The following is a 14,629-nucleotide window of genomic DNA, read 5'->3' on the forward strand; positions in this document are numbered from 1 at the left end:
GTTTCCTTTTACTCCGGTGTCACACAAGAATAGATTCTTTTTTCATTCCTAAAATCTCCCTTAATTCTATAGCTGATAGTCAGATTGGAAATAAAGTTATAACTGACCATGCTTGTGTTACCTTAACTGTTCATTTAAGGGGCAATCTGAGACAGATTGGATACTGGAGGTTAGATTCTACTCTTCTGAAAGACCATGCATTTCTTTCTTACCTCAGACATGAGCTTAAGTTCTTTCATGAGATAAATCTAAAATCTACAGACGATCCTTCTCTTTTGTGGGAAACTTTTAAGGCTAGAAGCAGATAGCACTAGAAAAAGATTGAGCCAAGAGAGATGAAGTGTCTTTGAAATCTCTCTCTACTGCATTACTTGAAGAGATTAAAGCCACTAGGTCTATGTTGGATTCCCTTGTGACCCAAGATGCTGCAAAAAAACCCAGATATGCTAAACAGAACTGGTGCGAGCATGGGACCAAACCAGGAAGGTATTTGGCATATATCACTAAAAATTACGGTGGGTGGGAAGTGCAAAACAAAACAACAACTTGCAAAACTAAAATGACAAATCTGAAAACACAACAATTCGGGAAAAAAAAAGGAAAAGGTAGGTATTTTGTTGGAATGGGATAGCTACTGCTGATTGGATGAAACTCCAGTCAATCAAGAAATCCAGAACACTCAATGTGACTGTGAGAAAGGACACGGCTATGTGAATGAAGACTGAACTAAAGCACAATGTCAACAAAACACAGACACCAGTTTCACTCACCGCATGCGGTTCATGTCCGGCATCATTTAGCACTGGGACGGCTCCATATTTCAGTTTCAAATGATCTCCAAATCCAGCGTTATATCCAGCATTTATATAACATTCATCAACCAAATGAAGTGAACAAACAAACACCTGAACTTCTCCAACATACAGTCAGGTCCATAAATATTGGGACATCGACACAATTCTAACTTTTTTGGCTCTATACACCACCACAATGAATTTCAAAAGAAACAAACAAGTTGTGCTTTAACTGCAGACTTTCAGCTTTAATTTGAGGCTATATACATCCAAATCAGGTGAACAGTTAGGAACTACAACAGTTTGCATATGTGCATCCCATTTTTTAAGGGACCAAAAGTAATGGGACAATTGGCTTCTCAGCTGTTCCATGGCCAGGTGTGTGTTATTCACTCACTATCCCAATTACAATGAGCAGATAAAAGGTCCAGAGTTCATTTCAAGTGTGCTATTTGCATTTTGAATCTGTTGCTGTCAACTGTCAAGATGAGATCTGTCTAAAGAGCTAAAGAGCTGTCACTATCAGTGAAGCAAGCCATCATTAGGCTGAAAAAACAAAGCAAACCCATCAGAGAGATAGCAAAAACATTAGGCGTGGCCAAAACAACTGTTTGGAACATTTTAAAAAAAGAAGGAACGCACCGGGGAGCTCAGCAACACCAAAAGACCCGGAAGACCACGGAAAACAACTGTGATGGATGACCGAAGAATTCTTTCCCTGGTGAAGAAAACACCCTTCACAACAGTTGGGCAGATCAAGAACACCCTCCAGGAGGTATGTGTATGTGTGTCAAAGTCAACAACCAAGAGAAGACTTCACCAGAGTGAATACAGAGGGTTCACCACAAGATGTAAACCATTGGTGAGCCTCAAAAACAGGAAGGCCAGATAAGAGTTTGCCAAACGACATCTAAAAAAGCCTTCACAGTTCTGGAACAACATCCTATGGACAGATGAGAACAAGATCCACTTGTACCAGAGTGATGGGAAGAGTATGGAGAAGGAAAGGAACTGCTCATGATCCTAAGCATACCACCTCTTCAGTGAAGCAGTGTCATGGCGTGGGCATGTATGGCTGCCAGTGGAACTGGTTCTCTTGTATTAATTGATGATGTGACTGCTGACAAAAGCAGCAGGATGAATTCTGAAGTGTTTCTGGCAATATTATCTGCTCATATTCAGCCGAATGCTTCACAACTCATTGGACGGCGCTTCACAGTGCAGATGGACAATGACCCAAAGCATACAGCAAAAGCAACCAAAGAGTTTTTGAAGGGAAAGAAGTGGACTGTTATTCAATGGCCAAGTCAATCACCTGACCTGAATCCGTTGGGCATGCATTTCACTTGCTGAAGACAAAACTGAAGGGAAAATGCCCCAAGAACAAGCAGGAACTGAAGACGGTTGCAGTAGAGGCCTGGCAGAGCATCACCAGGGATGAAACCCAGCCTCTGGTAATGTCTATGTGTTCCAGACATCAGACTGTAATTGACTGCAAAGGATTTGCAACAAAGTATTAAAAAGTGAAAGTTTGATTTATGATTATTATTCTGTCCCATTACTTTTGGTCACTAAATAGGTGGGAGGCACATATGCAAACTGTTGTAGTTCCTACACCATTCACCTGATTTGGATGTAAATACCCTCAAATTAAAGCTGACAGTCTGCAGTTAAAGCACATCTTGTTTGTTTCATTTGAAATTCATTGTGGTGGTGTATAGAGCCAAAAAAGTTAGAATTGTGTCGATGTCCCAATATTTATGGACCTGACTGTATGCTCTCTTTGGCGTGTCAGTCGGTGGGTGAGAGTGTTACTCAGCGAGTGAGTTGATCTTTTCTATCTTAAAACACCTTTCTTGTTGTGATCTGGACTGTGTGAATAGTTTTTTTCTTCTCTCACTAGTTGTTTTTAATTTACGTAAAATAACGAAACAGAGTACCTCGCTGAGTAACGCTACACCATCTACCAGAGCTTGCAGGTCGGCAATAGCGGCACCGGAGAGGCAGAGTTTTGAGCAACTTTCACGCAGGCATGGTGTAAAAATCAAACCTGTGATGAGGTGTTCAATAGAGGAATGCAGTTTAGCGGTTGGAAAGGACAGCATTATGTCGGCGTCTCGCATGAATAGTGCATTTGTACTTTTCTTGAACAGTATGGAGAAAGTAAATAGCGTTGTGCAAAGGGGAGTTGTTATACAAGAAACGTTCATGCCAGTAATGTCTTTAGTTCAACCGGCAAAGAAAATCATATTGTCAAATTCCCCCCCCCCCTTAATTAAGGACGAACTGCTTATTTCAGAACTGTCAAGACATGGTAAAATAGTTTCACAAATGAAAAGAATCTCTCTTAATTGTAAGTCCCCCTTGCTTAAACATGTTATGTGTTTTAGAAGGCAAATCTACATGATTTTGAATAACAATGCTGAAGAAATGAACGTGGCTTTCAAGTTTAGAATTGATGGCTTTGATTATGTGGTATTTGCAACCTCTGAGACTATGAAATGTTTTGAGTGTGGGCATGGAGGCCACATTAGACGCTCATGTCCTGAGAGGGCGATTGTATCTGAATCTGAAAATGCTAGAGTTAATGTGTCTGAATTAGGGCTGAAACGATTAGTCGACAAATATTCTTGTTGTCAAGTAGTCGTTTGATTACGTGACTTAATTTAAGGGCCTGCAATATCACAATTTGACCACTACGGCACTGTAGCGCTAGAGTGTAATGTAGTCTTCCCTAATGCTATCGCAGTAGAAGGACACGCAGCGAGAATTATGGCGGAGTACAAACGAATGTGAACAAGTAAAGTGTGGGAAAGATTTACCAAACTGAAAACGACAAAATGCGGTTGTGTGCAATGCATGAAAGGCGGAACTTGCCTTTCACATCATCACAACCAGCATGCTGAAGTATTTAAAAGGAAACATACTGGAGAATGAGCAGAAGAGAGGCGAGTGTTCTCAATCTAGACCTAACTAACTAACTTAGGTATTACATGAGTGGAAAATCCTTATAAGAGAGGGAAGTTAAGTGATAGGAGTCTTATATCTTGACTTTATTTTTAAATATTTTCTTCTGTTTCTTGCTCTTTTTCATTAACTCTTTCACCGACATGATTGATGATTTATTTCGTCATTTAAAAAAAACGGTTCCCCGCCAAACAAGTTATAACGGCAATCAGTGGTTATACTGTTGTACAGCAGGTGGCGCTGTTACACACCTTTCGGGAAAATACAGAATCCTAGAACCTAAGTTTATTTCTTATCGGGTTTTAATGATTGTTCAGAGCGGAATCTTTGACAAAAAAACTAATTGACTCAAAATTATCTTTTAATCAAAGTGATGCATTTTTGAAGAAACCTACCCACATCTAAGGAGTGAAAAAAAAAGATCAAATCAAGATTGAAGAATACGGTTTCCTTTGTTTAAAAGCAGAGAATCTGTTCTTTCATTGGACATACTGTTTGTCCATATATTCTTTACAGAAAATGTAGTGTGAGCCATCAAAGTTTGGTTAAAATGTAAAAAAAAGCTGCCGTAGGCTGGCAACTTTTTTTTAAAGGCTGACGGGGATAGAGTTAAACTGAACTGTTTTCATATAAATGCTGCTTAATGCTTCTGTCAAGAGATCTGTTTACATTTAAAAAAAATTGCCTTTAATGTACCTGATTTATTTATTTGTATTTGTATTTAAAAGTTTCTAGACAGAGAGTATTTGTGTGATTCGAGTTGGACAGAATCAGCAAACTTAAAGAGAGTAACTAGTTGGTTCAAGTTCATTAAAGCAAATTTCAAAACCTGAATTGATTTTATTCATTATGTAAATTATCTATAACTCAATGTTTTAACTAGTTGCAAAAGCTGAATAATGCTTTAAAAACGTACTGATTAGTCATTGAAATAATAGCCGATTAGTCGATTAATCGATCCAATAATCGTTAGATTACTCGACTATCAAAATAATCCTTTGTTGCAGCCCTAGTCTGAAACATCTTCTGGTGAAGATGAAAGAACTGGTGTGACTGACATTGGGGTGACAAATAATGTTACAGGAGAGATACAGGAGAGTGAAAAAAACACGATCGAATACGATAATTCTAGGAACAATGTGGATGAAGCTGGTTGTAGTGTTGAACCTCTCAGTAATGAAAGTGAAGAGAGAAAGAAGGATATTAGGCCCGATGAAGTTGCTGCTGTGGCAGAACCAATATTGGAGTTAATGGACACTGAACAAGTGAGTGATGAGACAATCTTTAAAACTCCTATAACTAAAAGAAAGATGCCTGAAACAAGTGTCAAAAAGGGGTAATTGAGCAGGTTGCAGAAATGCAACATGATGATACTGATTGCAGCACATTGGATGACTCAGAAAGTGAGGAAGTTGAAATCAAAAGCAGGAGAAATGGATGTAGTGCTTACACCTTTGATAAAATAAGTTCTTTTTGGGGAGGACAAAAACATGAAGAATATAAGGATTTTGGACTATTTTCCAGATCGTAGGATGTTTCTGGAGTCAACTTTGGTACCTTTGATAGGTGAAGGCAATAAGCAGTTTACAGTACAAGCAGTCTATAGACTTTTCCAAAGTGAAACTTGAACTTCAAGTGGATGATGGCTTTGAAACAACATGATCTTTCTTGCCTCGCTTGTTTGGTGCTGTTATTGGTGCTGAAAAACTGTTTGTTTTTCCTTACATCATTTTTCCCACGAGTAAGGTAAATGTGGGTACTCTTATTTTAAATGGAGCCCAGAGTATTGATAAAAGAGCTTTATTGTTCGAGTTAATCAGGCATAAGAATTTACAAGTAACTTTGTTCAGGGAACGCATAGCGATAACTTTAATGAGGTTGATTCGAGGAAGGAATGGGAGGGTGAGGTGTTATTTACACACGAGTTCCACAAGTGGAGAGGGAGCCATTCTTTTTGCAAAGAATTTTCTGCCCATCTCTTGCGAAATTAAACGGGTGATTCCAACAAATGGTGCTGAAAGAGTTTGTCTCTTTAAAAATGTTAACACAGTTATACAACTGTAGCTCAGAAGAATACTTGTTTTAGGGTGGGGATTTCAATTACACCGAAGACGATGTTATGGATAGGAATCATACAGAACCTCATGCTGCAAATAGTTGTTTTATACGAGAACTGTTAAAAACTCATAGTCTTTGTGACATTAGGAGAGAACTTAATGGTAGTACAAGACGGTACAAATGGGCCCATACTACAGAAAATTATATTTCTTTGGCAAGACTTGATAGGTTTTATTGTTTTAAGCATCATTTTAATATTGTTAAAAATGTGAAATTGCCCCTGTTGGCTTTACTGATCATTGCCTAGTCACATGTCCATTTTATATAGCAAATCTAAAAGCATACTGGCACCTTAACACTTCTTTATTGAATGATGTTAATTTAAGGATGTTTTTGAAGTTGAGAAAACAATGTTTTGAAAATTTGCGGCAATGGTGGGATTATGAAAAGATTGAAATAAAGTCACTTTGCCAGCAATATTCTTAAAATGTCACTAGGAATACTGCCAAATCAATATGAGCTTGAATTTGAAATACAACATTTACAAGAATTGATAGATACTGGGCGCCTGGTATCGATGGGTTTCCAATCAAATTTTATAAGACTTTTTGGACTGTCGTGGGGGAAGACATGCTAGATGTTCTGAATGAAAGCTTAGCTGAAGGTTCATTGCCTTTGAGCTGCAGAAGAGCTGTAGTCACCCTACTGCCAAAGAAGGGAGATTTACAGGAAATCAAGAATTTGTTATGCTCAGATCTAAAAACGTTCTCTAAGACTCTGGCCAATAGGTTGAAGAGCGTGATGGAGCAGATCATTTGTGTTGACCAGACTTACTCTGTGCCTGGCAGGTCAACAATGGATAATGTCTGCCTAGTTCGAGATGTATTTGAGGATTCAGATTTTTTTAGGTCTTCATCTGGGACTCATTTCTATTCACCAAGAAAAAGTTTTCGATAGAGTCGAACATAACTACCTTTCGAAGTCTCTTGAGGCTTTTGATTTTGGCTCATTCTCTGGCAACAGAACCAATGTTAAGCAAACAAAGCTCTAAAATGTTAAGGTTTATCATTTTGTCATGATGTTCATTACAAAGTTTCTGCGTATGCTGATGATGTCATTATTATGGTCAATGGGCAACAGAATATAAATAACTTAGAATCTGTTGTCAAAGAATTTGAAATCATATCAGCTGCTAAGGTAGATTGTGAAAAAAGTGATGCTGTGGTTGTCGGAAAATGGGAACAGGGTCTTCCAACTGTACCTGGTGGAATGACTTGGAAAAAGAGTGGAATTAAGTATCTAGGAGTTTACCTTGGAGACGAGACTTCACAAAAGAAAACTGGGAAGGCCTTGTGGAAAGAGTGAAGGGGATACTAGCCAAATGGAAGTGGATTCATTCACAGCTATCCTTCAGAGGAAGAGTGCCTATAGCTAACAATCTGGTCACATCTACACTTTGGCATAAGCAGGCATACGTGGACCGACCTGATGGTTTACTGTCGCGGTTACAAGCAACTCTTGTTAATTTTTTTGGGACCCTAAGAGTGTATTTTACCGAAAGAGGAAGGAGGTCAAGGCTTGGTGCATCTTGCAAGTAGGATGGCAACCTTTCGACTACAGTTTGTGCAAAGGGTTTTAACAGGCTCTACAGATTTAGTGTGGCGAAACATGACTAAAAGTGATTCTTCAAAAAGTGGATGGAGTTGGACTAGAGAGTGCTCTTTTTCTTATGAATCCTAAAAAAAAATTGTCTGAATGGACTACCTTCTTCTTATAAGGGACTTAAAAGCAAGGGTTATTTCACTGTGGATAGACCTGAGACAACAGACTCTCTCTTCTGACTGCAGGAGGAACCGCTCATTAACAACTTAAAAGCAGTCGCTACCTTGCTGGGACAGAGATCAATTCGCCATACTTGGACAATACTGGACTTATGTAAACAAAAGCTTCCCCTCACCATTTATATGACAAGGAAAAACAAAACAGAAAATAGGATTAGTCAAGATATCTTGCCTTTTTTCAAAGCATATGTAAAATCAAAAATTGTTGTTGAGTTTAAATATTATAAAGCAATGAAGGACTTGGAAACGTTTGAGTTTTAATAATGTCGTTTGCGCTGTGGTGGAAGGTGAATACATTTTTACTTTGTTGTGGTGTTAAGTATATATATTTTTTAATTAATCAATTTTAATTAATTAATGAATTAATTTTTTAGTTTGACTTTGATATAATAATATTGTGAATAAAAGTTGATGTTTAAAGGGTAGTGTATCTAGCACAGAAATACTACGTAATACACCCAACTCATTTTTTGACAAGTTGACCATGTTAAGCATGAGAAAAATTGCATAAAATTGCACTGTGCATGACCTACAATGAGTCTGCACCGCTGCTCACGCATGCTGCTTCAGTAGGATTGCGCTATGTCAATTTGCAATCAAGTTCAACCGTGCATTCGCGATCAAGTTCCAAAGGGTGGAGGGTTTCAGGGAACTATTAAGCCCCACCTGCAGTACTTGGTCTCTTAAGACCAAGATGGCGGCGCGTGAACATCGCGAGGCTCAGCGTCTCTCCAGTTTTAGCAATTATATAGTGTTTTTCTTGCTCATCTCGGGCCTGTTCGTACAGAACAGTTGTGCATTCACAACGTACACCCGGCATGAGCTTTTGGATATCGGTTTGCGCATTCCCGGAAGTTATATCAGCAACATTCAACTCGTCCCTGAGATCGTGAAAACCTCCGATGCTACGCACCCCACACGGCCGGTCGGAAGTGCTCGCCGGCGGCGTCGAGATCGTAAACAAAGGCGGGGAAAACGCGGAGGGCTAAGAGCTAAGCTACAGCTAACACCACACAGGCTCTCTTTACCCAGCATTTTCCTTGCTAATGTACGATCATTAGTGAACAAAATGGATGAGATTCGACTCCGCATCATCAACAACAAAAAACTTTTGAACTGCAATGTCATAATCTTCACGGAAACATGGCTACACAGCGGCATACCGGACAACGCTATTGAGCTAGCGGGCTACAACACACACCGCGCGGATAGAACGGCAGAGGAATCCGGTAAGACAAGAGGAGGTGGACTGTGCATTTATGTCAATAAAGCTTGGTGCACGAACTCTGTTATTGTCGGGAGACACTGTTCGGCTAACCTTGAGTTTCTCATGGTTAAATGTAGACCGTTTTATCTGCCACGGGAATTCACTTCCACCATTATAACGGCAGCTTATATTCCACCGGATGCTGATGCCAAGCTTGCTATGAAAGAACTTCATGCAGCCATCAGTAAACAACAGACTGCTCACCCGGAGGCTGCATTTATTGTTGCGGGAGATTTTAATCACTCAAACTTAAAGACAGTGCTCCCTAAATTTCATCAGCATGTTTCCTGCCACACAAGAGGAAACAAAACTTTGGATCATGTCTATACAAACATGGCTGAAGCTTACGCTGCGACCCCCCTCCCCCACCTGGGTCAATCTGATCACCTTTCTTTGTTCCTCACCCCCAAGTATTCAGCTCTCATTAATCGTGTGAAGCCATCAGTGAAGACCATCAAGGTGTGGCCTGCGGGGGCAGACTTCACACTCCAGGAAAGGTTTCTACACACAGACTGGAGTATGTTTGCTTCTCATGCCACCAGTGGCTCTCACACGGATATAGACAGCTACACCTCCTCTGTATTGGACTACATCAATACCACTATTGATAGTGTCACAACTCAAAAGCAGATCACCATATACCCGAATCAGAAGCCATGGATGAACAAGGAAGTGCGCCTCCTGCTGAAAGCACGCAACACCGCCTTCAGATCAGGTGATGCGCAGGCCTATAGTACTTCCAGAGCAAATCTGAAGAGGGGCATCAAAAAGGCCAAGCACTGCTACAAGTTGAAGCTAGAGGAGCATTTTGCCAATTCTGACCCTCGACGCATGTGGCAGGGCATCCAGGCCATTAGTGACTATAAACCCAACCACTCCATCCCCATAACCACAGATGCTGCCTTTCTGAACGAGCTTAATGACTTTTATGCACGCTTTGAGAGAGACAACAAGGAACCCGCCACCAGGCTCACACCTTCCACCGACCACCCAATCATCACACTAAATTCCACAGATGTTTTCACTGCACTAAGCCGGATAAACGCGTGCAAGGCTGCCGGCCCTGATGGCATCCCTGGTCGCGTACTCCGGGCATGTGCGGAGCAGCTCGCTGAGGTCTTCACGGACATCTTCAACCAGTCCCTCGCCCAAGCAGTGGTTCCAGCATGTTTCAAATCCACCTCCATTGTGCCCATTCCAAAACATTCCAGCCCGACATGCCTGAACGACTACCGCCCTGTAGCACTCACACCCATTGTTATGAAGTGCTTTGAGCGGCTGGTCCTGTCACACCTAAAAGACTCTCTACCATCCAAACTGGACCCATACCAATTTGCCTACCGTAGCAATAGGAGCACAGATGATGCAGTGTCCATGGCGCTGCACTCCGTGCTCACACATCTGGACAATAAGGACACTTATGCACGCATGCTGTTTGTAGACTTCAGCTCTGCATTCAATACCGTAATCCCTTCCAAGCTAATCATCAAACTTGGAAACCTAGGCATTAACAATTCAACCTGCAACTGGATTATGGATTTCCTGACGAACAGGCCTCAGCTTGTTAGGTTAGGCCACATCTGCTCCACCACCATCACCCTCAACACTGGTGTACCACAGGGCTGCGTACTGAGCCCCTTTCTCTACTCCCTTTTCACACTCGACTGCAGGCCTGTGAATGGAACAAACTCCTTAATCAAGTTTGCAGACGATACAACAGTGATTGGTCTCATCAGCAACAACGATGAGACTGCTTACAGGGAGGAGGTACGGCACCTGGCCACATGGTGCTCAAACAACAACCTGCTCCTTAACACCTCCAAGACAAAGGAGATCATCGTGGACTTCAGGAAGGCGAAAGGAGGCACACACAACCCCATCCACATTAACGGGACGGCTGTTGAACGTGTTTCCAGTTTTAAGTTCCTGGGGACCCACATTTCGGAGGACCTGTCCTGGACCACCAACACCTCATGCCTGGTCAAGAAGGCTCACCAGCGTCTCTTCTTTCTGAGGACACTGAAGAAGAACCGACTGTCTTCAACTATCCTGGTGAACTTCTATCGCTGCACGATAGAGAGCATCCTGACCAACTGCGTCACAGTCTGGTACGGGAACTGTTCTGTTGCTGAGCGCAAGGCACTGCGGCGGGTGGTGAAAACAGCCCAGCGCATCACAGGAACTACACTCCCTTCCATTGAGGACATCCAGAAGAAACGCTGTCTGCGTCGAGCTCGCAGCATTTTCAAGGACTCCTCTCATCCCGCTCATAGACTGTTTACTCTCCAGCCTTCCGGTAGGCGCTTCAGGTGCCTCCGGACAAGAACCAGCAGACTAGGAAAAAGCTTTTTTCCCAGAGCTGTTTCATTACTGAACTCTGCTCCCCACTGATTTCACTACCTCTCATAACTTTAACTTAATGCTGCTATTACAATGTTTACATTGCACTATAGGGCTGCCATGCATGACTGAACTGTACACACCAGTACTTCATGTATCTGCTCTACCGGACTGTTTACACACACTCAGCATCATTTGCACTCTATTCTGCTCACTTGCACACCAGGAATATTACACTGAATGCTCATTTGCACTAATGGACTACTCTCATAACTGCATTAACTCATCTACTGCACTGTAACTTTCATAACTGCATTAACTCATCTACTTCACTGTAACCTTAATAACTGCATTGACTCATCTACTGCACTGTAACTTCAATAACTGCACTAACTCACCTACTGCACTCTAACTCGTCTATTGCATTGCATCTATCGCATAACTAACTGCATCTACTCATCTATTGCACTATAGCTTCAATATCTGCACTAACTCATCTACTGCACTGTAACTGTATATGTCATGGTTCCACTACCATGTCATGTTTTATTCCTGTCTCAAGTGGAGCCATGGCATTGCCTGATGGTTTTATGTGGGAAAGACCTAGTTCTTTCTCGTGTCTTGTCATTGTTCCCTACATCTCGTTCCTCGTCAGCCTCTCCTTAGTGCTAATCCCCAGCACCTGTTGCTCGTTACCATCCTCTGTTTGTTTCCCCTATAAAGAGTCCTCATGTTTCTTTGTCTCGTTGCTCGTGCATTGTATGCAGTACCTGTTCATGTTCCTGTTTCCAGTCGTCTTACCTTGTTCCTGTTTCCCGTGTCTAAAGTGAGTTTAGTCTAGTGTTTGTTACCAGTGTTTGTCTTATAGTTTAGTCAGTCAGTGTTCTTGTTTAAGTTATATATATTCCTGTCCTGTTTTCCCCCTCGTGGGTTTTTGTTTTGCCTGTCTTGTTTTGTTGTTTATTTGTTAATAAACATCCCTGTCACATCTACCGTCCGTGTCTGCCTGCAATTGGGTTCTCACGCCATGTCTCAATCCGAGAATCATGACAGTATATCTGCATCTACTCATGTATTGCACCGTACCTTTAATAACCACATTAACTCATCTACTGCACTGTAACTTTAATAGCTAATGTCTGTAACTAATGCACACTCAAGTCACTTGCACTATTGTATAGTCTATATTGTTATCTGTTCATAACCTCCTGTACATTAATGTTCACAGTATATAGCCTTCTGTATATATTGTTCATAGAACATACCAATTGTCATATTTTTATAGTACATGCCCATCGTAAATTATTTTCCTAATATCGTATTCTGTATTTATTCACACTGTATATCTGCACTTGCTAATTGCACTTCTGGTTAGACCTAAACTACATTTCGTTACACTGTACTTGTATATGTGTAATGACAATAAAGTTGAATCTAAAAAAAAAAAATTTACATTTAGGCATTTGGCAGACGCTTTTATCCAAAGCGACTTACATTGCTTTATCCTATACATTTTACATAGGTATTTGCAATCCCCTGGGATCGAACCCACAACCTTGCGTTGTTAACACAATGCTCTTACCACGGAGCTACAGGAAAGCAGTACCTCTCCGCCCCCCTGGTTGAGAAACACTGGAATAGCCCAATCACCGACAGGCATCAGTTCACTTTTCTGGATATTAACTCTATAACAGATCCTTTGCCAAATTCTGTAAGTAGAGTCTCCAATCTAGAAAGTCTTGCAAATGTCTGCATGAGGCGAAACCTAGTGTTCCACTCCTGCCCCCTGGATTCCCCTAATGTCGGCTCTTTGTCTCAGAGCTAAAGCATGTGGTTCTGCTGCAATGGCAAACAATAGTTGGGACAAATGACATCCCTGTCTCTGGCCGCGTTGGAGCTCAAAATAAGCGGATATATTATGTGCACACAGCAGCCAACAAAGAAGTACACAAAAGTATAATTTTACGGTCAAATCCGAACAGCTCCAATGTGTTGAAAAGATAGCCCCTCTCCACCCAATTAAATGATTTTTCTGCATCTAGTGAAAATTCTAATTCAGTGCCCATCTCTGAATCTAGGGAGGGGATGTGTATATTATCAAAAAAGTCTTTCAATGAGAGAGTGTCGGTACCCGAGTCGGAAGTGTACAGTGACTGGTAAAGGTTTTGGAAACAGGAGTTCATTTCTAAGATGTCAGTATGGGTTAAGCCCTGCTCTTCATTGATTGCAGGAATGGACTGATTGGCTTCAGTTGATGAGAAAGGGTTCACCCAGCTTGTCCCTGTGCTCATAGCACCCATACCGAGATATAGAAACGAGATACTCCGTTTGCCGTGTTGACAGGAGATCAAACTCAGTCTGTAACAGCATAGGCTTTTCAGTGTATCTGCAGACGGCATATTGAGTATAGAGCTTGTCTAGATCCAATATATCATCCATCATCTTTGTAAAGCGTGCAGTGTTGGTTTTGTTTTTATTGGCGCAATATGAAATTATCTTAACCAGTAAATAACCCTTCAGTGACTCCCACATAGTTAAAAAAGACATTCCTGGCAAGTTGTAATGTGTATACTTTTTTAAACAAATATATTGTTTAGTTGATGACTCAAGAATGAGACATTTCAAAGAAGTATATACACTAAGCATTTATTATATATATATATATATATATATATAACTGATCCTTTTAGACATTTTGTTTGTCTTGAAAAATTCCATGAAATGCCACTGTGTCATATATAGCGCTGAACACTACTGTGCATGTGTTGGACATTTTTATTTTTTTATTTTATGTACTTGGCAGATGCTTTACATCCCCTGGGATCGAAACCATGACCTTGGTGTTGTTAACACCATGCTCTTAACACTGAGCTATAGGAAAGCTGCCTATTAATTTAAACAATATGGCACAAGTAGCGAACGTCACTGGAACATTGTACTGTACTGACCAATAAGCATCTAGGATAGCAATCATGTGATATAAAACGTTAGTTTGACACCCGCTACCCTTTTCTTTGTGTGTGTGTGTGTGTGTGTGTGTGTGTGTGTGTGTGTGTGTGTACTGACCTTACCCTAAACCCATCTGTGTGCATGTGATGCTGCTGAGGTTCGAGCTCCATCCGTCTGCACACACCTGATACTCCAGGCCTGATTTATACACCAGCAACGTTCCATCATCAAAGAGAGAAACTACACACATACACACACAAATAAACAGACTGACAGTTGATTGATTGACAGATGCAGTGGTAATTCCATGTATGGGGCCCCAACTACACGCCCTTTAACTTTTGCCAACCTTGTTTTTCTGCCTCCTAAAAGCACACAATCTTTCTTTCCGGAGGTTACAGCGACAGAAAATT

General features: G+C 41.1%; 1 protein-coding gene across 2 annotated transcripts in view; it reads right to left on the minus strand.

Moving 5' to 3' along the window:
* corin (corin, serine peptidase) overlaps window positions 1–14,629 on the minus strand; it is a 50,464-nt gene that overhangs the window by 5,305 nt on the left and 30,530 nt on the right. For both annotated transcript variants that reach the window (XM_056733336.1, XM_056733335.1), the window contains one exon: window positions 14,339–14,456. In XM_056733336.1, the coding sequence (XP_056589314.1) occupies window positions 14,339–14,456 (118 nt within the window). The remainder of the gene's footprint in view (window positions 1–14,338; window positions 14,457–14,629) is intronic.

This window comes from Triplophysa dalaica, chromosome 20 (assembly GCF_015846415.1).
Source record: "Triplophysa dalaica isolate WHDGS20190420 chromosome 20, ASM1584641v1, whole genome shotgun sequence".
Lineage (NCBI taxonomy): Eukaryota > Metazoa > Chordata > Actinopteri > Cypriniformes > Nemacheilidae > Triplophysa > Triplophysa dalaica.